General features: G+C 48.1%; 1 protein-coding gene across 1 annotated transcript in view; it reads left to right on the top strand.

Annotated features, from left to right (window-relative positions):
• Positions 1-25006, top strand: part of CIPC (CLOCK interacting pacemaker) — a 63477-nt gene that overhangs the window by 17278 nt on the left and 21193 nt on the right. The window contains exons 2-3 of the mRNA XM_069638017.1: positions 8313-8497; positions 23571-23740. Of these exons, the coding sequence (XP_069494118.1) occupies positions 8362-8497; positions 23571-23740 (306 nt within the window). The 5' untranslated portion in view covers positions 8313-8361. The remainder of the gene's footprint in view (positions 1-8312; positions 8498-23570; positions 23741-25006) is intronic.

The raw sequence follows: 25006 nt of genomic DNA, 5'->3' as shown, positions 1-25006 counted from the left end.
GTAAAAGTGAAGTTCCTTGTTGATTTCTCTCGGAGTTGGTTTGACGGGGCTGTCATTCAGAAATCATGGCTGGTTTTGCTGAGGCACAATGAAATATCCTGGGCATGGCAGGTCCTTTTTAATCACAGTAGTTTAAGACAGAACAGATGGAATTGGCATCAATGCAGCATTTTTAAAGGGTGAAAAAGTTTCATTTTGAAGGGGGAATTTTGTGTTTTCAGCAAAACAGTGCTGCCTTTTCACTTTATTGCATTTGTTTCAGAACACACTGGCACGCTCCTTCAGTGTGTCCCCTTGTTCCATCCTGCCTGAAGTGTGCTTGGCAGGACGGTGCAGCCATCTTTTTGTTGCTGCAAAAACGCAGTTTTGAGGTCCTGGTACGCACAGGAGCCAGCGCAGCCATTTGCCGTTTTCTGCAGACGGGCAGCTTGGTGATGTGGTAAAATACTGTTGAGTGGGTCAATATATCCCACAGGCCTCAGGCCCAGGGACTGCAGCTCTCCTGCCCTATAAAGCCTTCATTGGCTCCCGGTCAGGGCACAGATTAAATTCAAATCCCTCTATCATCCACGGGTCTATTTGGGGCCGGGGACCACTCTATCTTTACCGCTTCCTGACTAAATTCTCCCCTTCTAGACTCCTACGTTCCTATGGCACCAACTCCCTACGTGTGAAGCGGTTTGCGAAACAAAGCTGGTGGTCGGTCACTTTCCTCCTTTGGAACACCCTCCCTCTTCCTTTGTCTTGAGCAGGACCTCCTTAAGTTCCCAGAAAAGCCTCAAGGCCTTTCTATTTACCTCTTCCTTCTCCTCTCTTTCCTGCTAATCCTTGGTTCACTGACCCTCCCACATCTCTCATCCTGCCCACTGTCTATTACTGCACTTACTCTGCTCACCCTCCGCATGGGAGGTTGCACTTACGTTCTTCTTGTCTTAGCACTTCACACCAAGCACTTCTCCATAAGCACCACAGCACCTATCCCTTACCCCCCTCCGCCCTGCACTTGCACATTCTGAACACTCTCACAAGGCATAGTAGGTATGTCTCCCTTCCCTGTTAGTCTCACTATTTGTTTGTACTTTTTAATTCAATTATTTGCCTTTGATGTAATTCATAGGCTACCTTCCCTGTTCCCACCCTGTCGCCCTGTGGGCGCTTTGAAACCGTTTTGCTAATTGTGTAAGCGCCTAGCAAATGACCAATAATGCGCAGGGGACAGAGCAAAACAAGCACAGGGCCAGATCGGCTTTATCGGCCACCGTACCGGTGACCCGATGAGCCCCACGCCACAGAGAACGTGTCGTGCACCAAACACTGACCCACAAGGTGACCACACCGAGGGCCCAAGCCTCCCGCAAACCTGCCCACAAAGCGCTGCTAGGGGCCCAGAGTAAATCGGAACAGACTGAAAGCGAGAACCGGGTGGAAGACAAATTGTTAAGCACAGTGTGTTCAAGCTGGGCCTTAAGGCTGACATATGTACCATTCCCAGAACCCAAACGCGGCCCCCATCAGCGGACTCTAGCAGGGCCGACCCCAGGAGAGGGGACCACCTGGAATCGCCAGTGGCAGGGGGACAAAGGCACAAGGCCAGCTGGCGGCCAGAGCCCAACAGGTACCAGACCTTGGGAGCTGACAATAGAGCAGCCCACGACAACAGCCGAGGACCCCCCCCCCAGTCCACAAATAAATGGAGCAGGGGGAAGCCAAGTCTGTTCACCAGCAGGATCAAGATCCCGCTGCCTGCATCGGCCTGTGCAGGCCCACCACACTGTACCCCGGGGTGGGGGGGTGGCAACAATAGGACAGTGGGGGGGCGGCAACAATAGGATATCTGGCAACCGTCCAAAGCAAGGAGGCAAGGCACCAAGGCCGCCGTAGGCCAGAGTCGGCCTCTCCCACCAGTGCCGGAGCCCCGGAGGAGCCGTCCACAATACCACCACGGGCAGCCGCCCGTTACCAGACTTCCACTGTACATTTCACCTGGAAGCCAGGACCTGGGCCACAGCAGCCACATCCACCCCCGGGTCCCCTAAACACTGCAGGAGAAACAAGAGGCAAACAGGAGGACCCAAGCGCCTAGCGCTCAACTGGAGCTCGAGCCCGCAAGAACCCAGAGCACGCATCACAGGGTGGGAACCTCCGCCCCTCCTGAGGGACTCCGCCCTGGGGGCCAGCAGATGGAGCTCCTCGGTCCCCCACTCCAGAAAGAAGGAAAACCTGGCCGGAGGACAGGAGAAATTTAACTGGTCTTAATTGGTAAGTGGGAGGTATTATACCTCAGTTGAAAAGAAATTGAAGAGGGTTCCTGGAATGGAGGGCAGGACCTCGGAGGTAAGTACTGGGACGAGGAAGAGGGACATGGAGGTAAGAAGCTGCACGGGGCACCGGAACATAGATCCATCATTGTGCAAAGGGAGATTTACAAGTGCTAAATGCACAAAGGGAACAGGGTGAGCACCGATTGTAAAAAGTAACGCACCTGCAGTAATTCGATGCACTTTAGCAGCCTCGAGTTCGTGAATAGCAGTAATGTAGGGGTAAACCTTTTTATTGTAAAGGGCGGTAATATAGGGCTCTTCCTACCAGTTATGTACCAAGTGCCAGATGAACATGGTCTGCATTGTTTGTTTTGAAACCGACTTGGCCTGCATGTTTTGTTTTGAAATGGACATGGTCAACATTGAGAGGAAAAAGGGACCACTCGGGGATTTTAAATGTACAAGTAGAATGCGTGCAACATTGATTGCTAAAGTTACTTTGGTAGAGAACACTGACAGTAAAGAGAGCAGTGGGTGCATGGGCTGTGTTGTGTACAAACAGGTGAATGAATTGGCAGCAAAGAGTGTGCTTATTATGTGACCTGGGTAACTGTGCATTTCCTTTAAGGGGACATGGCCCGACAACAGGAACTGTGAAACGCCATGGGCAGTGCTGAGTTTGCAAGTGGGTGTGGGCAGAAGTAAATGGAAGTGAGACATGGGCAGCAGTCAGTTTGAAGTACACTTAGGCAGCAAGGCATGTGCTAGCTGAATACATGCATTTGGGGCATGAGGAGTGGCAGTGAGCATGTAAGGGGGATATTGCCAACTGGGAATGCAGAGTAAGTAAGTACAGGTTGCATGCATTTTGCACAGGGGATATGCCATTAATGACTGTGTAAAGGAGACCGGGGCAACCAGGACTGTGCAAAGGAGGACGTAAAGTGGCCAGTCCAAGTGGACTTTGCAGTATTGAGTGAGCGAAGAAGACTGGGCAACTGTTTGTTTGCCCTTTAGAACAGTGTGTAAGGAACTCGTGGTAGCAACAGTAAAGACGACACAAGTGATCACAGTTGAAGGGTGTTTATTAAACTGTATAATTGGGTGAGAAAAACGCTTAATCTAAGTTGGAGCAAGCTACGACCATCAAATAATAATAAGGCAGTCCTATTGGCGTCTTGTCAAATAAAAGGGCATATACAAAAAACTATTTGCAATCCTTACTGCCAAAATGTGAAAATAGTGTGGGAAAATGTTCACCAGAAAAGAAAGAATTGTTCACAAAATGATAAGTCGGGATGGTACAACTGGGGTCTCCCTTCCCCAGGTTTTTAGCACAGGCCAAGGCGGAATTCTCTAGCACAGCACGCTTCTGGGCTTCTCCAGTACGAGTTTCAGTTAGTTTCCAAAATATCAGGGCTTTTTGTGGCCAAGTCTCGTTTACAAAGTCTCTTGCCTCAGTGGACCCGATATGCTGTAAACAGCAAAACAAAAGTTCCTTTCAGTTTTTCTTCGCGTCGGGTGATTTTTCCCTTCACCAATGGATCCCCCTCAAGGGCTCGGATCCTTTTGCAACGTTGGCCTCCCTCAGTCGGGTTCCGAGTATTATCACCTGTAGTATTCGAGAGTCTCCATTCAAGAGTCTCAATATCCTTTCAAACACTTGTTCACTGTGGACATCCCTCAGCCAGGTTCACGCGTCAACACAATGTTTACGGGGTGTTAACTTTTGCTCTCCTTCGTGGGCATCCCTCAGCCGGGTTCACATTTGCCAGTTTGCATAGTTCATCCGAAAGCGGGGTTCCCTTCCCCCTAGCTTTCTCTTGATTGTATCAAATACTTTCGATTGTACAAGGGATTTTACACGACCCTTGAATGACCACTTGACCTCCTGCGTCTGGCTCTCCTAGGGCTTACTGGTATTTGTAGTCTCAGCATAAGCGGAAAACAGCCAGAGTCTTTTGAAGGAGCGCCCACGTGGCACTGGACCACTCTGCAGTTGGATATTCCCTGTACCTTCTTAAAAGTTCAGTAATATACGAGTTCTTTGTTCACAAGTTCTTTCAGCTCATATCATATGGTGGTTTGCAACCTTCTCTCAATACAGTTCGGTTTATTATTGGTTCTCCCTCCGACTCCCTGTCTGTGCTGAACTCCTTGGCGTTTCTCGTCTCGAGTCGAGGACCGGAGCAAGCGTGGCTCCCCGCCTTGGTTATCAGAGTGGGAGGGCCCTGTGCACCATTGACATCTGTTACACCACACGTCAGCTGTAGTTCCCGGTTTTATGATTCATTTCACAGAGGATTTGTGGGTCTGGGTTGAAAAGGGTAAGGGCACTTCCCTCTCTGTCGTCCTTTCAGGTTTCGCTGCCTTTCTCCTCTGTTTGAACTGCCGTCCTGGAATAGTTGCCTCCTTGTGTGTTTTGCCTTGCTCTTGTGCTCCGCCTTTTATCCCTGTGGGGAAGATAAAGGGCAGTCGGGTGTGTGTAGTTAATTGTCAATTGGCTGACTCTTGTGTCAGGACATGTCAGGTAAACAGCTCTGGTGTTAGTCCATTGTCTTTCACAGTGTAAGAACATGTTTGTGTCAGAAAGGGGGTGGGGGTTAGAGTTCTACGTATCCTGCTAAGCAGGATGGGGAAAAGGTGACCTAAGCAATTAAATTCCTCATCCTAGGGGGTTTGGTAAGCTCGGAAGGGTGAGTTTGGTAGGGTTTGTGAAATGAATATGGGGTGGATTGTGGGAACAGTAGTGGTTTGTCAAAGTAGACTGGGAGTTAATGAAATAAGCAGAGGGACGTGGAGAAGAATGACTAGGAGTACTTGGGTAGGTAATAGGAGGACAGAGAATCTGGAAGATGTAGTTTAGAGGGTTTGAGTTCCTAATGGGTTTACCAGATGAGGAGGGATTGTTGAATGGAAGAGAGGTAGATTTTGAGCAGCCTATAAGAGCTTCAGGGACTATGCCGTCCTCGCCTTCTTCTCTGGTACGATGCTGCGTCTTGCTTGGGTGATTCCCCTGCGCATAACCCCGATCTCCCCTACCCAGGTGGGATCCGACTGCGCCAACCCTTCCCTGGCCACCTGAATAAGGGATTCTCCATCTACTTTTTCTCACAGCAGGCAGAACTGAGTGTGTCAAGGCAGCATAAAAACCAGACCCACTTAAATCATCTGTGTCCAAGGAGGTAGTCTGTGCACCACTTTACGTGCACAGCCATGAGCTTCAAGTGACGCCCATTTCAGTACTTGGTCCTCAAAATGTACGCCCAGTCTGCTGTGTGCATGTGGACAATGCATGGGGCGTGACTTTTTATGACTGGCTAGTAACTTGAAATTGTTACCTCTGCATACTGTGGTTACCTGGAATGAGAAGTCGACCAGAACTTTATATAATTTTACCTATAAACTTACAAAGTAGCAACCTTGGAGGGGGTTTCCCTCCCTCAAGCAACTAAAACTCGTGCCTGCCAGGAAGTCTGTGGTGTCCCAATAAAGGGTATGCGTCCTGTTCAAAACAATCCCTACCACTGAAAACACAAATTCCAAAACCAAGAATGCCTGGGTCAAAATATATATGGCTAGGATAATGACTCCCTTCTTCTAGCTGTAGGTTAGACTTTGGTTTGAGTCTTTTCTTCTTATTTGTCTCCCTCTCTTTCCTTGGTTGCTTCACTTAGAGTTCTTTTAAGGGTGTCTTCTTTTTTTTTTTTGAAAAGAAAGGGGGAAATGAAAAACGTACTCTTGGGGTGATCCAGTGTTGAGAAAACGTTGCTTCGACGGGCGCCTTGATGCTGCCGAAGACCCTTTTCAAAGGATGCTGGTCTCTGCTTAACGATTTTCGTTGGTTCCCTTTTCTTCTCCTGTTGCTTAAACACAAGTCTCACATTCTTACCCAGGAGAATGACACTCATCTCCTGGGTAAAAAGTCCCTCAGTTTGTGTTTCACAAAGTTCCACACATATCCAAACACGAGGAGAATGGCTCCCTTCTCCCAGTTTACAACCCTTTTTTAGCTTTTTTTCTTGACTTGAGAATACTCTTTGAACTTGCCCCCACTGGGACGAGGAAGAGGCACCTGTCTTATGGAACAGACCTGGGAGTTGCCTTACAAAACCACTTTTTTCTTGTCTTTTGGTTTAGCCTTCTCAAGTTTTCAGTCCCCCCCCGTCCAGGACTTAATACCGTTCCTGTTACCTTCTCTCTGGGAACTCTTCGCCAGTTTCACCAGGGGTTGCTGGTTCGTTCTTTCTTCTCCTGCTCTTCATAGGCACGCTTGACTTGGCGGTCCTTTACTGCTGGCGCTCTGGGTGCACGTTTCGGACTACAACGATCCACTGGTTCCAGGCCGCGCAGCCACCCCTGTTCTCGTACTTCCGTGCAATTGCCTACGCAACTACGCAGTAGGCTAATGTTGTCAGTCTCTGCATAGTTCTTGGACCCCATGGTCCACCCACAACAGTTCACGCCACCACCACACTGACTCAACTTCAGGGTTGTCGACTCGCAGCCGACGGATGAGATGCTCTCCTGGCGTTTTTCTCTTTGTTCTGGTCACTCCACACTGCTGCTTTCCTACAGCCTTCAAATGCCCTGTTCCCAACTCAGAGGCCTTTTGTGGCCTCCTAGCTTGTTGACTTCTCCCTCAGGAAGTTCTCTCCTTATCCTTCTTTACTGTGTAGCTGGGACTGCCACAGCTTAACGCCAGTTTGATTGACCACAGCTGATCGAACACTCATCATGCTTGAAGGTAGTGTTCTTGGGATCTTCTTTGTCCCCATGCCTATCCTAGCGAGACTACGTATTGCAGTAACACTTCGTCTCTTCCTTTACCACAGAGAAGAAAGGTTTGGATGATGATTTTATCCTGTGGGGTTGGGAGATAATGGGGCTGTTTTTCAGAAGCACGTCCTTGTCCCGAGGAGGGAAGTCCCTCCCCATGAGATCCTCCAACATGTTACCACCACTAGGGGGCTATCGGTTAGCTGTCTCACATCCCTAGACTCCTGGGAAGGGGATCACCTCTGGGGAGAAGTGACGTCATCTGAAGGATCGTTCGAATACCCCACACAAAACCGGTACATATGTCAAACAAAAAAGTAGAACAAAATCGCCACAGTCATTCCTGAACACAGCCCTACAGATAAGGGGTGTATTGGCCACTTTTACTCCCCAAAAATTAAAATGGGGAGAGAAAATATTTTGCCCATGTCAGAATCTTGTGCCTCCGAGTTCACCAACACAGTTACATGGATATGTTTGGATCAGTAGTGCACACAGTACAACAGGAAGAAACTTCTGTTACTACCTGATTGGAAAAAGTAAACCTGTTCCTTTTAATGTGCATGAATAAATGGGTACAAAAATGATTACAATAAGATTTTCATTTTTCCAGTTCTTATTTTTACTCGCTTATGAAATACTCCCACTGGGAATTGGACTTACATTTTTACTCCCTAAAATCATTTTACTCCCAACTTTAAAAAAATAGGTAGTAAAATACTCCCACCTCCAAATATTATCTGGATCGCTGCCTGGCCATCAGGGAATCCTCATTAAATTAACAGATGAACTTGGTAGCAAATAAGGCAGACGCAGACTGTTCAGTTTTTTGCAAATCACCATTCGAGAAACATACAGAGGGAGGAAAACATTACAGCCTAATAAGGCAGATATGTATTTATAAATATTTGCTCGCTAGTCATACCATTTTATTTTCTTATTCTGGCTTCCAACTGCAGGTTTTGATTCAGACATTCCCATTATAGTGTTTGTTTTGTTCAACGCTCCAGATCTGCCATGCCACTTCTGTGTGCCGTCAAGGCAGCACTAGATTATTGGCAGCAGAGCTGTGTCATATTGGATGACATTACCACATGCTTTGGGTTACACGTGATGGGAGGCAAAGCATTCAGTGGATCTGCAAGAAGAGCTTAGATGTAACCAAATCCTCTTGGTTGTTTTTCTTACCTCTTGAATTGTGCTATGCGACCCATCAGAAGCACTTCTTCCTTTGCTCACTGATGAAGGTTTACCACTTTATTTCTCTTCCAGAACTCTTCTGAAGATGTGAGCAGTGTTTCAAAAGTTTTTCCACTTAACCATGGAGGGCAAGCATCTCTCTACAGGAACTCAAAAGACAGCACTGAGTCGGCTGAGCAAGGTGCCAGAGATGAAGCAGCGAGCACTTTTCCTTGGAATGGCAGCCGCCGAGTCCGACAAGGACTCTGGGTTTTCAGGTTGATTAAAACTGCATTAAACATTTGTGTTCATTGACATCTAACTGCAGTTTGTTATGTTTGCTAGTCATTGCAGAGTTTGGGGGTGCATTCTTGTTTTTGTTTCCTGCGTCGATTTGCAGCATGGTCCATTTGTCTTCTTCTTACGCTTCTCATCTTAAAGGCATGGCATCAGTCAGAAGGGTCTAGAAGTTAAGTAGTTTCATTAGGGCAGTGACCTTTTGTTCTAGAACTGCGCCAGCTCCAGGATGTCTCGTCAATTAGACTGAGAGGAATACTGAGGGGACAGGCAAGAGGATATGAGCCAGGCAGACCATTGAAACAGCAGTCAGTCCAACTTGGATGGTAGTGAGGAGGGTGTGTCTGGGCTAGAAATGGTGGGGCATCAGGAAAATGCAGCTGAGAGCTAGATGGCGCAAAATAATTCTTCTAAAGTTGTAAGTTGGAGTTATTGTTTTGAAGCAATTATGTAAAACTTATTTAAGTTTTGTACCTAAATAGCAAATTGATAGGTCAAGAAGTTATTACATTGGACATGTATTTATTGTGCATTTGTAAGGCGCTTAGACCTAAAGTAAATTGTGTTTCAAGGCGCCCACAGGGCAGCGGGGAGTCAACATGGGAACGAAAGGCAAATATAATCACAACGAAGAGAAAGAGGCAGTCCTACTATGCCTTGTGGGCATTCAGAACGTGCAAGTGCAGAGAGAGATGGAAGAGACGAGGGGCGGGGGGGGGGAGGGGAGTAAGAGCTACAAGTTCCACTGAGAAAGTGCTATGGAGTAAGTTGCAGGCAGGTTGATGGCCTGGCAGAGATCACTTAGTGAGAGTGGTCAAGTGCCAATAATGAGTGCAGGCTTGTGACAGCACAGGCAAGTAGGTGCCCCAAAGGCAAGAGCTGGGAGTGGCCGGAGGCTGAGGTGTTTGGGGGGGCGGGTGGCGGCCAGGACTCGGAAGGCCCCTGGCCCCAGACAGCCTTGTGGATGATGCAGAGGGATTTGAATTTGATCCTTGCAGCAACCGGGAGCCAGTGGAGAGATTTTAAGGCTGGAGAGATGAGGTCCCTGGGCTTGAAGCCAAGGAGAAGTCTTGCAGCCCTATTCTGGATAGGCTGGAGGGGACGTAGAGAGGAAGAGGGTAGATTAAGGAAGAGGGTAGTTTAAGGAATAGGCTGTGGCAATAGTCCAGCATAGAGAGTACCAGAGCTTTAGCGTTATTGAGCTTCTGGGGGAAAGTGAGGAAAGGAAGGATTCCTTTGAGGAGGTGGAGTTGAGTGGGCCTACTGGATGTGAGGGAGGAAGGAAAGCGAGGAGACGAAGATGACTCTGAGGTTTCTGACTTCAGATGAAGAAGGGGGAAGAGCCCATAGAGGGAGGCCAAAGTGAAGGGAAGAAAGAGGGAGCAGGAGTTCCAATGGGAAGGATCTCAGTTTTGCTGGCATTGAGGTGTAGATCATTGGAGGCGTACTAGGACTGGATGCCAGATAGGCAGTTGGGAATGAAGAAGGAAGTAAGGAGGGAGGTCAGAGGAAAGTTTGAAGAAGAGTTGTGTGTCATTTGCATAACACTGGAAGTAAGCAGAGAAAGTGGAAATTAGGTGTGCAAGCGGAGCAAGATAGATTTTAAAGAGCAAGGGAGAAAGCTTGGAGCACTGGGGAATGCCAGAGGTGATATATGGCATTTGTAAGGCACCTATACACAAGTGGTTCAAGGCGCAACGAGGCAAGGAAGGGCGAACAGAGGGAGGACAGAGACAACGATCTTACTAGGCCAGGTGACATTGAGATTGTGCAAGTGAAGGGGACGGGGGAGACGAAAAGTGCCAGGGAAGAGGCAGTGATGTACATGGGATCAAAACAATAACAAGAAGTGCGGCCAGCAGGCGGCAGGTGCAAGGGTAAGTGCTGACGGCAGGTGTCCAAAAGTGCAGGTAGGGGGACTGTAGGGTTACAGATACATATCCAAATGCAAGGGTTGCCGGGAGGCAGTGCGGGTGTGCAACTGGGCAGGCAGGGACCTGAGCCCGAAATCAGAGGGTAGCCAGGTGACCAGTGCAATATCAGACAGGAAATCAGCAGGGGAGAGGAAGAGAGAAAAGAGAAGGCAGAAGCAAAGAGGAAGGTCTTGAGGTGGTTATCCTCAAGTTTCAGAGAGGCAAGGAGGCTGTTCCAGAGGTAGGACCCAGCCGAAGAAAAAGATCTACCAGCAACTCGTTGCTTGGAGAAGCGACTGACCCTGAGGGAGTTGGAGGTGGAGGAGCGAAGAGCTAGAGTAGGAAGGTATTTGCGAAGAGAGAGTTGGGAATATTGAGGACCCAGGCCCCAGAAAGCCTTGTGGATAATGCAGAGGGTCTTGAACTTAATCCTCGCAGCCACTGGGAGCCAATGCAGAGATTTAAGTGCTAGAGAGATACGATCCCTGGGCTTGAGGCCAAGGACAAGTCTCGCAGTCCTGTTCTGGATGAGTTGCAGAGGGCGGAGTGTAGAAGCAGGTAGATTTAGAAAGAGCCTGTTGTAGTAGTCCAGCCTAGAGAGAACCAGAGCGCTAGAGACTGAGCTTTTGGGGGAAGGAGAGGAGAGGAAGAATACCTCTGAGGAGGTGCAGTTGGAAGTTTGACTTTTTGGAGACATCAGATATGTGAGGAGAAAAGGAGAGTGTGGAGTAGAAGATGACCCAGAGGTTCTTGGCCTCACAGGTGGGAGCAGGAAGAGGGCCAAGGGAGGCCAGCCAGAGTGACATGAAAGGAGGGCGCAGGTGTGCCGATAAGGAGAATCTCCTTCTTACTGGCATTAAGGCAGAGATTGTTGGTGGCACACCACTCCTGAATAGCAGACAGTCAGAGATGAGAGAAGAATAGGTGGCAGAGTCGAGCCTGAAAACGAGCTGTGTCACCGCATAGCACAAAGTTCGAGCAGAGAGCAGCAATGCTGTGGGCGAGAGGTGCCAGGTGTTGGTTGAACAGCCAGGGAGAGAGGTTAAACCCCTGGGGAACACCACAGGTAGAGAGTGAGAGGAAAAGAGTCACCCAGGTTGGACCTGGGAGGGCCGATAATGTAGGAAAGAGGTCAGCCAGGCCAGGCCTGATTGGTGATACCCAGGTTATCACTGAGACGATTGAACAGGATGGCATGGTTGACCCTGTCAAAGGCAGAAGGGAGATCAAGTAAGATGAGGATAGAGGGGAGATTAGAATCAAGATTATAGCAGGTCTTCACAGATATTCTAGAAAGCAGTTTCCGTGCTTCTGGCTGCTCTGAAGCTAGACTGATGGTCATGGAGACAACCAACAGATTCAGTGTGAAGATTAAGCTGGGAGATGGCCAGCTTTTCCAGAGTTTGCCCAGGAAAGGAGTAATGGAGAGCAGCGATAGTTAGCTGGGCAGGAGGGGTCGGCTGAGGGTTTCCTGAGAAGAGTGTGCACAATAGAGTGCTTCAGAGGGTAAGGAAAGGCTCCAGTGGTGAAGGAGTGGTTGCAAAAGTCAGCCAGGGCAGGAGCAAGGGTGTCAATGTGGTCTTTGATGGTTTTGGAAGACCCTGTTTTGCCGTGACTTTCATAGATCGAACTTGTCTAGACACCTCGTCGGAGGAGAACCAAGGAAAGGAAGAGAAAGGAGGTGAGGTGGCCACAGTGGAGCCAGAGGTAGAGGAGCGAGTAGAGGGAGGAGGAGAGGCCGAAAGGGTGGACAGGATGTCCTGGGTTTTAGAGATGAAATGAGAAGCCAGGGCCACGCAGAGGACCTGTGAGGGGACAGGAGAGGTAGAGACTGCAGCAGGATTGGCCAACTCCTTGCAGATTTTGGAGTTTGGCCAAGTTATGCCGCTTGGATGTGGGCTGTCCTTAGTGCAGACAGAGAGCCAATATTGCCTTTGGAGCAGGATGTACAAGAAGCTAGCATTTCCCCTCAGCCACCCTGCACTTGCGTTTTTAAGGGTGACTAGGTCAGAGTCATACCAGGAGTAGCACTTGGCTTTGGGCTTCAAGCGGATCCTCATGACCGGTGCCAGAACATCAAGAGTATCCGAGATAAAAGAGTGGAGCATGGAAAGGGCTGTGTCAGGATATGAGTCAGCCAGAGGACGAGGAGAGGGAGAGAAAGTGGCAGTGAAAGCCTCAACTGACACATGCTGCATGGGTCGGATGACCGAGAAGGTAGGTGGCAATGCTGGAGTTTGCTTGTCCTGAGGGGAGAGAGTGAGAGATGGCAGGAAAGAAGAAAGTGATCACTCTAGGAGAGAGGAGTGGTGATATCTGGGAGAGACGGAGCCCTGGATAACCTGGGAGGGACCGTCTGTCAGGAAGTAGGTCAGCCAGTCCAGTGCCCGCTCCGAGATACTTAGGGTATCGTGGAGCCGTTTTATGAGGATGGAGTGGCTGAGCATATCAAATTCAGAGAAGAGATCGAGTAGAATGAGAACAGCTGCAGACTTGGAGACAAGAGATGCAAGCAGTTTCCGTGCCTCTGGATGCTCGTAATCCAGATTGATGGTAGTGCAGGCAACCAACCAGCTCAGTAGGGTGGGTCAGTGGGGGAAAACCAGCTTCTCCAAGAGTTTCCCAATAAAAGGGGTGATGGAGATGGGGCGGTAGTTGGCTGGTCACGAGTGGACGGGAAGTTTTTTTTCAGGTGGGGGTGCACAAGAGAGTGCTTGAGGGAAGAGGGGAAAGACCCAGTTGCAAGAGAATGGTTGCAGAAATCAGCAAGTGCAGGGGCAAGGCAGCTGATATTGTCCTTAATAGTTCAGAGTGGACAGCTCTAGTGACCTCATCGGATGTGATGGGAGAGAAGGGCAGAGGGAGGATCTCTGCCCGTAGGGGGAGGATTGGAAGGGGGTAAAAAGGAAGAGCGTGCCCAAGATGTCAAGGTTTGGAGGACACGACAGACTTGTTGAGGAAGGGCACCAGGGCTAGAGGCAGGGATTAAACTGGAGGGGCCAGAGTTGTGGAATAGGACTGGATGGGGAGGGGTCAGATGCATAGGGAGGAGTGAGGAGCACATAGGCATGCGACTGGCACAAACTGGCTCACTGAGGCATAGAAAGTACATAATCTTTTAAAAAATAAAGCTGGGGCATGGATTCAAATAGCAAATGAACCCGGGTGATGACTGTTGTAAAATGCAACTTCACACAATTGGCAAGGCCGCTAGACCCCGGGGCCACACAGAGGTCATCCATTACCAGGATTCACCTTGTTCTAATGCTGGTGCTTTATACAGCAAAATTCGCCTCTCCCACACATAAGCGAAAATGAGGAGTTCAAACAATGTTTTTCAGTGTGCTTTAGGCGTAGGCAGCCATCTTCTGCTGCACGCCTTGATTGCACTGTCCCCACCTTCTCTTTGGAATGATTGCAACATACATGAGCATACACCGGATCTCAATTGTCTTGAATTAGGGCTTAGAATGTACACTCATGAGTACCCATTCCCTTGTGATAATTGACACTTTGTGAGTAAGATGGCGTGCCGTGTGTGTGGAGTATTTAGTGGGGTTAGTGAATTTTTACACTTGGCTAGTATCTGGCAACTAGATATATTTACCCATGCTTAAAGTATAAACAGATCCATCAAATATGACTGAATGCCAGGCCAGGTTTTGCTTGAGTTTTGTGTCCATCCCTTTGCCACCAAATCAGGATAGAGCAGTTCTGGACGACCTACTTTATCGAACTGAATAGGACCACCAGAATCACTCCATATCTTCAGGTTCCGCAAACAAATTGAGGTTTTCAGAGCCTTCATACTTTAGAGAAATGATTACTGCAAAATTACCTACATGGGCCTCAGAAATTATTTGTTTTGTGACAGTCTCCTGCTTGACCCTGCAGACAGATGGTGCGGTTGCCAGTAGGGTCCGGTGTCACCATAAGATGTGTATTGCTGGCCACAGGGCAGGTGGATTGGGGTGGTTGATCCCCTAGCTACCCCTTGCCATGCCACCCTAAGGTGACTAGGGCTTGCTTAATGAGACTACATCACAGTGCTGTACCTTTAAGAAACGGTGAGAAAAGGTACAGTCCATTTGAGGAATTGCCTTTAAAAGAAACTGACTGTGAGTTCAGGCTGCACAGAGTGCCTTGTGTCTGCCCCACCGTGTTCTTAGACTTGCTGGGCCTTGCTTGAGAGAAGCTCCCCGAAAAAGACCTATGGACAGCAGCAGCAAACTCCCAGTGGGAATGCTGCTGTTTCGTCCTCGCGTGCAAGGCTTCTTATAGGCTATTTTAGCACGGTGGTCAGTGTTAGGGACAATTCTCCTTCTAGGGCTAATTTCCCTCACCTAGTGAGTCCCCCAGCAGCTTTGCTGGATTTCTGGAGTTTATTTTTTCCACCTGGTAAGAGTGTACATCCTTTTTCCACTCTTACATGTGTTTTGGCCTATGTGTTGTTACTCATTGTGTGATCTTGGGCACTGGAGCACACCACTCCTAGTGCCCCTGTTCTTGTATGGGTTACACAGCACCTTTAGTGTAGTAACCCAGGGTTGTCTTTTAGACTTCCCGCTGACTCCATTTCGCTGGGGCTGACTACTGTCTCCCAGAGAAAGGTAAAGTTGCCATTTACTTTACATAGTCATTTTTTTCCACAGACCCAGTACACCCCATCGTACATGGAGTACTGGAAAGGGCTAATATGTACCCCTTTTCTGTCTGTACCTCCCTGAGAATTGTTTTGCTCTTTTAACATTTAGACTTGGCTGGTGGCAGTGGTATCTACCCTAACTTTTCTACCGCGATTATATTAGATAAACGTGGTACTGTTTGTGGCTATTATATTGGCCTCGAACATAAACCCTCTTGACCAAATCGTCTTTCTTTTGGCTCCGGTTGGGTTTATTCGCCATTTCTTTTTGTTAAAGTCCTTCTTGTGTTTTACTTTGCGCGGCAAACTAGGTTCGCCTTCTTTGTTCACCTTCTTTTGGCGGGCTTCTGCAGAGAAGCCCTCCTCTTGGCGCCTGTGTGTCTAGGTGGGCTGAATGTGAGGGAGGGGTGTAGTCCCCTCCTGCACATGGTATCCTAAGAAACCCCAGTCACACTTTGCCACGATTGGCTGAGGTGGTTGTCCCAGCCGGACAACCCCAGCCAGGCTGTGTGAATGGGGGTTTTGCGCATAAAAGGCAGGTCTCTTGGGCTAGAAGCAAGAGTCGCCTCTGGAACTAAAAGGAACCGAAGAGAAGTGGAGAGAACGGCGGCTGCTGCAACTACCATGTCCCGGTAAAGCCCTGCTGCAGTCCTGAGCTATCTACCCTTCGATGACTAAGAGACGATCCAGTCCGGAGTCTTCTTCCCTTGAGCCTGGTGGGGATAACCAGCTCATCATCTTCAGCCAGAGATCTCCGCCGTGGTCGAAATCGCTGCACACTGCTGTAGTGGTCCGGATAGCCACCTGCTGAGTCTCTCCTGTTTTTAAGGAGCACACCTTTGCGTTGTCGCTGCTGTCGGCTTCTTCCCTGTGTGGTGCAGACCCCCTTCAGACGTCCTCCTTCACAACGAAGCTCCAGGAACCGTGGGTCTGCGGGAAACCAACCGGAACAACTGCCAGGGCACCAGCTGCATCGTGGAAATAAGGTACTGTGTTCTACTCTAGGAAACTGGGTGAACCCCTTTTCTTCATCCTCAAGGCTCGTCCTTGTCTTCCCTCATAACTTTTGCTTCCGAACATTGACAATATTCAAGTACTTTTTGGCTACACGGAACCGTGAACTGGCGAACGATGTGATCTTCGGCACAGGCCTCCGGTGTCACCTAAACCTGGCTCTGACCCTTTGACTTTTGAACTTCTGGTTCTCGATACTGTCTGCCTAACCTAAATATTGCCTGTGATTTTTGCCTTCAACTCCCTTTGGGTATCTCAGGTGCTGAGTGTGTTTTTGCCCCGGTAGCATTTCATGTCACGGATACGCGTTTATTTAGTAGACCGAACTGTCAAAAAGTGATCGCATCCGTATCCGCGGTATCGTGTTTTGTTCATAACACCGGTTCATTCAAATACAGGATACTTACCTTGAGACTTACTGTACAAAGTGAATTGGTTAGTTGTAGTATATTTAACATGTGGTTTTGTTTAAAGTTTAATAGAGGTGTTGTGTTTATAACTGATGGTTTAAAAATAAATGTACTTATAGTTTTTTACCTGAAACCTTGAGTCAGTGTTTGCTTGAGTCAAATTAATTGTGGTTCCTTTGTGTAATCTCTGCTCCTGCTCATATACTCTTGAGATAAGCCTGGCTGCTCTGCTACTGCTACCACTATAACTTAGTAGTACAGGCTTGTACCAAAGGTAAAACTTGTATTGCCACCTGTAGTCTTAATCAGGTGTAGTGGTCCCTAAGGGCACTGCTCAGGATTCTGCCTAACAGTCAGCCCTTGCGTTGCCTAATGGAGAAGTTAACGCATTACCCACAAACTACTAATCACATCATTTACAATTATGAAACCCAGCGCACACAATTGTAGGAAGACTCCATCCACTGGCTGGGAGGAAACCTCCCATGTGAACTGGGCAAGGCGAATGGATAGCATGGGTGAGTGAAGATGGCAAGAGTTTCAGGTAGATGGTGGCAAGACACTGGAAAGGCTGACGGAAGGCTAGAGTTTGGAGGACGATGGTGGCGGTTAGAGGACATGAAGGGATAGGAAGAGGGCAGTGTTGGGAAAGATTTCTCTATACACCACCTTTATGGACCCACAAACCTTTAGCTTTTATTTTTGATTCTGTCCTGCTCTTTTTGCAGTACAGTGACGCTTTCAGCTTCACTACACTGTCTTTTGCGCATTTGTCATGGGGAAGCTGACATGTCCTTCAGGCTGTCGGCACTGGGAAACATTGTTTCCCTTAGTCTTGTTACTTTGTTGCCACTTTTGGTAACTTGCTATCACTTTTGTTAACTAATCATTGTACAATGCATCTTACAATGCTGTAAAATGGGGTACACTCTTTGTTTTGCCCTAGACTAACATGATTTTTGGTTACTCTAGGTGTGCCTATGGGACAAGCTGGTGGTAGCAGTTACTTTTTGCTCATTTTTGGTGTAATTTACTTTAGCCTTCCCTCGTTTACTGCGTTTGGCTACCAACTGTTGCCAGGGTCCAAACATGGCCTTGCCACATGGTTTTTCGTTTGCCCCATGGCCAACTTGTCACTAACCCTTCTTCCTAGCCTTTGAGGCCAGGAAAATCCTTATATGGACTTCCAGTGCCTGGGTCAGCAGAGGCCTTTCATGGCTTACTGCAGGGCCATGTGTGTTTGCTGCTAGGAAATGGGTTGGGACTGTCTGGTCCCAAATCACAAACTTGTGTGGGTGTGGCTGGCTGGCTGGCTATTTGGTTTTGGAGTGCACCCACTCTAGAGAAATCCTGGAAGAAACCGCAGGAGCCAAGTATCCTGTCCGGCTGCAAGACTTGCAAGGAGACCGTGGACCTGTTGGAAGAAGGCCTGTCAACCAACTTCTGCTGCTGTCTTGAAAGAGCCTTGCATTGTAGTTGATCTTCAGAAGTCCTGCAAAGGAGCTGCGACCCTTGGAGTGGATGGAACATCCATTCTCGGCGTCATCTCGGAGTTCTGTGAAGAAGAGCCATCGGAAGTGCCCCTGGATCATCCAGTGGCTGGCCAACTCGGTTTAGGCTACCATGCTGCAGACGCCGCCATTCAGAGTTGAGGCCTGTAACTTGGGGGGGGGGGGGGTGCCAGTTTATGCTACAAGACTCCCCTCTGCCAAATTGCGTGGTTCCAGCATCCATGGGACCGTAGATGGGAGGCAGTCTGACCGTGGCTAGTGTCCTCCCGTGTCGCTGTGCAACGGTGGCCGTCGTCAGAAACAGCTTGTGCTGAGAGGGGCCCTGCATAGAGTTCCTCTGCATTCTCCAACCCGAAGACCTTGCACCAGCATTTGTCGCCGACCGGATAAGTGCTCGAACCTTCAAGCCTTGGGCGTCAAGGGCAGAAGCTGATGACGGGAAAAGCAATTTCTGACCCTCTTCAGAAGACCTACCTAGTCTTAAGGAGAATCTGAGTATGGGGGTGAGTTGTAATGATACTTACTGAACCCCTATCTCCCCCCTTCAAAAGAAAAGTAACTTTTACAACAGTTTGGCTTTGCTATTGATTGCTCACGCAAGCACTCCGATGTTGGGGACACTTTTGTTAGTTAGAATAGCTTGTTCTCTACCACTTGGAACTCTTCATTGGACCCCAGAAGCTCTACACTAATTTGTTCCTGTCTCACGAAAGCGTGTGGAACTTTGGTGACCTTTTGGGCACAAGGCAGGCCCCATACATCTTGGAGATGGCCTTCTAAAGTAAGTGTTGTCTCTGTGGATCTGTAGTGCTGCATAGCAACTCTCACCTTCCTTTTCAGGGGCTTGTTATGTATTTTGCCCAACTCCAGTGATTGTACTTGGATGTCTTTTACTTAGTGTTGTGTGATATACATGCTAGTAGTCATTTTTCATAGTGAGATGTGGCCATAAATAAATATTTCTATAACTGATTGTTTAAGTGTGTTCCCTGACTTTGCACTGTGTGTGCGTTCATTGTGGATTCCTTACATGCTCACCCCCTGTTGAGACTTGGCCTAGACCACTCGCTTGCCTGTCTACTTTGAACTGGTTTGTCTACAGCTCCCAGAGTTGTGCATGTTGGTATACTAGGTTGGTCTTTATACATCTGTCCACCAGGCCAGAGTGCAGAAAATCAGCCCTAGCAGTCTGGAGAGAAATTGAGGTGTTATAGAAGGTGGCACAAGCATGTGTCAGAAATGTACAGACCGGATAGTGATCCAGGAACAAGTGCCATAGTGTCAAGCCGTAGTCCATTTGTGTTAGTTTTGGTAGGTGCAGAACACTGGGACATGGTGATTGTCCCGGGTCAGAAGATCAGCAGCTAAAGCCCATTTATTGATCTGAACTTTGGCTGAGGGCAGTGCTTTCTTGAGACTCCAGTACATATTCCAAGCACCCTAGAAGAGCTAAGCTGCCCGGCCGTTTCTTCGACCATGATATTCCGTGCACTGGACAAGCTGACAAAAGCTAGAAGCCTCGACCAATGCAGTCAGGAATTTTGATGTTTTGTGATTCATGTGACGGTTTGCCAGAGATCGTCACTTCTCCCCAAGGGGGTGCCGTTTCCCATGAGGCTAGAGAGGTGTGGCTGCTACCCAATAGTCCCGCCCTAGGGGTGGTTTAATGTGGGAGGACCTCATTGGGAAGGACTCCCCTCTCTAGGGATAAGAATGATCATTTAGGGTACAGCCAGTTGGCCGATGTCACACCCCAACCTTCCCTACTGCCCCTTCCATTCCAGACCACTTCCTTGACAGTAGACCCATGTATTTCTATAGTTTAGGAGAAACAGCCAAAACGGAAAGTATCAGGACAAAGAAGAGCACTGAAGACATGAGGATTACTGACTGTGCTAGTATTGGTACAAGGTGGTCCGAGTATGTATGAAGATCAAACTATCAAAAACAACAAAAGACTGACAATCCACCATGGTGGCACTGGCAACGATGTATAAGAAGAGACGAAAGGCTGAAGATTTGGTTAAGCCCAGCCGGGAGAGGCAGCAGGTGTGGAAACCATCCTGAGCGGGAGTTTCAAATCCTATAGGCTGACCGGGGATCCCGAAGAGTGGAGTACGCTGGCGAATCCCTGAGGGAGTTATCCGTGGGTTCAGCTGGAGCAGACCCAAACGCGAAGCAGGAAAAGAGAGCTGAGCAGTCCAGTAGAGTGCAGAGCCACCACGGTGCGGCAGAAGTAGGGGAGAGACGCCTGAAGAGCTGGAGAGACACACCCCAGTCCTAGGAAGCCCCGTGGCATAAGTGCCAAAGAAGATAACTGGAGGTACAAGAGACCCGTAGGGGACACAGGGGTGGGAGAGAGGCAGGCTTGAGTGACTCTCTGCCGTCCCATTAGTAACAATCAAACTATTGGGAAGGGTGGACTGAGCATCCGAGGAGAACGTCCTCGTTCCAGTGCCAGCAATAAGCCCACTGACCACCAAAGAAGGGTTTGGGACCCCCAACACAGGCACATCTGAGTGGAACCTCCTTGTCGCAGTGGCAGTAATAAGCCCACTTGCTACCAGAGAAGAGTCTGGGACCCTAACTCAATTGATTTGAGCATCCTAGGAGAACTTCCTCATTGCAACGGCAGCAATAAGCCCACTGATCACCAGATAAGGGATGGTACACTGTACTAAGCGTCCCTGTAAAGCATCCTTATGACAGTGGCAGGGAAAGGTCCACTAAGGTTTGAGAAGGATCAAGTTGAGAGATGCAGGGAAGCACTCTCAAGCACCAGGAGAAGGAAGTAATTCTCCTGGTGCCGGAAGTTGACTGGTACAAAGGTTTGTTGGCACCACAAGCCAGGGGAGGGAGTCATTCCCCACACTTTTGGGAATACCTCTCCCCCCAAATACCATGAGAAGGGAGTCATTCTCCTGGAGAAGGAACTTGTTGGGTTATTCTTTAGTTGTAGTGTGAGGGATAGAAGTGGGTTCTGACAGAGGATGGTAGAGTTTGATTTCGGCGGACATTCTTTAGTATTAGTTTGAGGCAGGAAACCCCTCTTGGGGGTGGGGGGGAACGATAGGGGAGTGAGTTTTCTTGCCAACCAAAATGCCATCCTTGTGCCAGCATCCTTCTTCAAAACCCTTACACTCAGACACCACGGAAAGACCCGAAAAATATTAAGACCTTCGTGGTCAGCTGAGACTTTTGTGTCCTAACTGTTGATCCATCTATACCTTAGGCCAGGGCGGCATGCGCAAATCTCGAGGGCGACTGCAGCGGAAATGATAATCTAAGCTTATAGATTTTTGTTTCTGATTCTTTTGGTGAACAGACTTAAGATTCTCTGAACCTTAAGGCCCAAACCAATCCTGACAATTGGTGGTCGATATTTACCTGGGTCACTGAAAAGGCGGGATCTGGGACCATTTCCTTGTTTATGTACGGTGGCAATGTCTCATGTGCGACACACATTTTAGCTGTTCAAGTAGTCTTTATTTGGCATTTTCAGAATGACCAGTATATCGATAAAGAGGGATTCAGAATATTTTTGGAACAAGTATTTATTTAGTGTCTTTGCTCCGATTCAGCGTTCTCATTTTGGGTGGCTTACTCACAGCTGCTCTTTTGCAAAGTGGATTAGTTTCAGATCATCTGGATTTGCCTTTCTTGTATTTCGTCTTCTATCCTTTGATCAGGCACTTTCCCAGTCTACCTTTTCTGGGGTTCTGTTTCTGCTGACCCCTCAGGAGAATCTACTCTGTGGTTTTCTTCTTGTCTACCTCTGGAAAACTTTCCTTGCCTGTTCTTCCTCTTTACCTTCTCTGAGATCCTTTATCTTCTTGCATCATATGGAGTTTTTCTGTAGTCTCTTCTCCTTGCCCATCTCTGGACATCTCTTCCTGTCCTCCTCCACCCTGGGGCGTGTTCTCCTTTTCCCTATGTCTATCCTCTTCTTGCCCTTTCCAGGCATCCTCTTCCTGTTTGCGCCTCTTGGGTGCTTTTTTTCTGGCTCGATCTAGGACTCACATTTCCCCACTTTGTTTAGTTATTTAGGCCTTCTCATTATTCGGTTGTGCTTCTCAATATGTGGGGGTTGGGGGGGTCCGGGCGGGCAAGGCTTCTTCCTATTAGGAGTATTTTTTACATCCTATTTTTCTTTCTTGGCAGTATTTGCCCATTTTTAGGTAGTACAAGTTCTTATAAACTCTGTAGGGCTAATGCATCTTTTGGCTTTTGGTCTCTAGCAGCCTTGGTATTCAGCTCTACGATTGAGGATGTCCTTGCGCCACTTCTGACATTGTCTCATTACTGTACATGATCCTGTTGTATACTTGTTGGAGAAAAGTAGATGTTGAGAAAAGGTTTACTGTGTAGGACTGATTCTCGCCCGCTGTTAAATTCGTAACACAAACCTAAACAGCAAGAAGGTTGATTGCTGTGAAACATGTGGATGCAATGACACTTGCATTGAAGGCTCTGTTTGCTGCATGTCGAACAGACAATCTTCTTGACCTTATGCACTGTGCTGAGTCTTCCCAAAAATCAAGCCATCTCTAAAAGTGTATGCATAGAGCAAACGAGGAGGAATCTGCTAAGCTCAATTTAAATTCTCTGCCCAGCTTCAGAAGGAAGTGACATGGTGGACCCAACCTTGCAGTGCTGTGGGCCAAGAGCTGCAGTAAATGACCTAGCAGAGCCCAATTAGTATGTTTGAGACTAACCAAGACCTGACTGTTTAAACTAGTCTTTCGTGTGTACATTACTGGGCTCATGTAGTGTAGTTCAAAGGCTTTGATGTTGTGCCCTGAAGCCAGGATTAGTTGACTGATTTTGATTGTACTCTGTCAAGGAATTCTAAGTATGCTGACATTGTGAATAGGGTGGGGACAGTTTAATTTCAGTGAGGAATATACTATAATGTGTGGGTAGGAGGGCAGTTACCTGAGGAAAATACCGTGTTTACAGGTAGTGCTGGTTTTGCCTAGGTATACGTGTTGCTTCTAGGAAAACCAGTAAAGAGTATTATTTTGGAGACCTCCACTATACGATTTGCCTGATGCAACAGTGATTTTCAAGAATTGTGTACAATTGTGCACGAGAGCATGCTGGTTGGCAGTGTTTTCTTCATGACTGAGGGAGTATTGGAAACACATACAGAGTGCCTGGGGGTCGGGGGGGGGGTGATGATTTTGGGTGGGACCTGCTCTTAGCAACAAATCTTGTAAACCAGCTATTAAAGTGAGATGGGTGTATCTCAACGTTCTGTATGAATATTCTCCTTTATATCTCAGACCATATAAGTGAGTGTATACACCACCGACCACTGTTTTACAAAGGCCTGTACTCGGACCCTTGCTTCTTGAACACCTCCGTTTGCATTGTCACTCTAGAGCCTTGCTTCTTGTAAACTAGTTATGCAAACTAATACCTCTTATGTCTTCTTCGTATAAAGCAATTAATGAAGCCAAGTTCATTTATTGCACAGATTCCCACATTCACTACTTTTACAGATTGCAAGACCCCCTCCTTCAGATCCACCCTTTTAAAGCAAGCTTTGCTTCTCCTAGATGGTGCTTCAGACTGCCAGAGCTCCATGGAGCAGGGGGAGTCGGAGGACGTGAATGGCGTCTTGTGCTGGAGTGCCAAGGATGCGACACAGCCGGACCCTGGGACAAAGACTGGTCCATTCACCACACTTTCACCTGTGCTCATGATGAACAATGTATTCTTTAGGCAGGTAAGAGCTCAGCTTTGAGATTGAAGACCTTGCTTTTAGGTTTCGTGCACTTCTTCAATGAGAAATGATTTGCACTGTGGACTTAACATGTTTTTTTTTTTTTTTCTTCTGGCTTTGTGTAAGGCATGTCTTTTTCCAGTGCTTGCATCTCTGCCCTCCTACCTGCAGCTGATTCACTCTTATGTCCGTGCATGCAGGTGAACAACACTGTGTAGCACCCTCTCACCGGCAACCCTTTTATTTTAATTGAATTGCCCCACCCAAGGCGTTTGACTTTTTAAAGCTTCCCTTACATAGTACATTGTCCCCGCATCTACGCTCTTCCGGTACTCCCACATCCACCCCAATCAAAGTGAGAAGCGACAGTTGTAGGGGGGGAGATTAAGGGGAGATGGGGGCAAAAGGATTACACATGTGGCTGCAAAAGAATAGATGTACCTCCTTTCAGTCTGTCTCAGAAAAATCGCTCCACCAAAGAAGCTCCCAAAATATATGGTTCATAGGTTTTATGAAAACTGATCCATAGAGCATTAACTTTACTAAGGTAATAAATTGGTGTAAAGGAATTGCATGTCTTTGGACAGTGGGCCTTGGCCGTCCTCTTCTCCCTCCTCGCCCCCAGGTAATCTGCCCCCCTCCGCAGCAAACTGACACCCCCCCTTCCTCTCCCCACAATTCATACTTGCCAGCTGTGTAAAGACCAATTTGTCCTGTTCTGCACTGATTAGGATATTGTGCTGATCCTTTGAGGCTGGCGTAAAAACGTGGAATCACCTTCCAGGTGCTTTGGGTTGTGTTGACAAGGGGCAGGAGGGTGTTGAAGGGGGCAGGCATCCGACTCTTGTGGAAACTTTAGGTTTGGACTTGGCTTTCTCCCTGGTTGTGGTTCTGGCCTGACAATGCTGGTCCTTCCAAGCCTTCACCTGTAGGTCAGCTCTTTCCACCATGTACTGATTTGGCATAGCTTCACGTTTTTTTTCCTTCTTTTTCTCCTCTTCAGCTTATTTCTTCTCTCACTTCTGTTGTTACTCCTGTCCTCCTACTCGCCTCTTTTCTGCCTCTTCCTTACTCACCCCATCTGTTACTTCATCATCCAGCTATGCTGCTTGTTGCTTCACCCTGAGCCTCTGCTTCAATATTTCTTGCCTTCTTTATTGCCCCTCAGCTCATTTCTATCCTACTGTTTACTCTCACCTTGGCCTTTCTGCCCCTATCTCCACTCCTCTTTTTCCCTTTTCCACTTTTCTTTTCCACTCTTCCTATTCC

Source organism: Ambystoma mexicanum, chromosome 14, assembly GCF_040938575.1.
Source record: "Ambystoma mexicanum isolate Mex_15411 chromosome 14, UKY_AmexF1_1, whole genome shotgun sequence".
Taxonomy (NCBI): domain Eukaryota; kingdom Metazoa; phylum Chordata; class Amphibia; order Caudata; family Ambystomatidae; genus Ambystoma; species Ambystoma mexicanum.
This window is presented reverse-complemented; position numbering and strand designations above follow the sequence as displayed.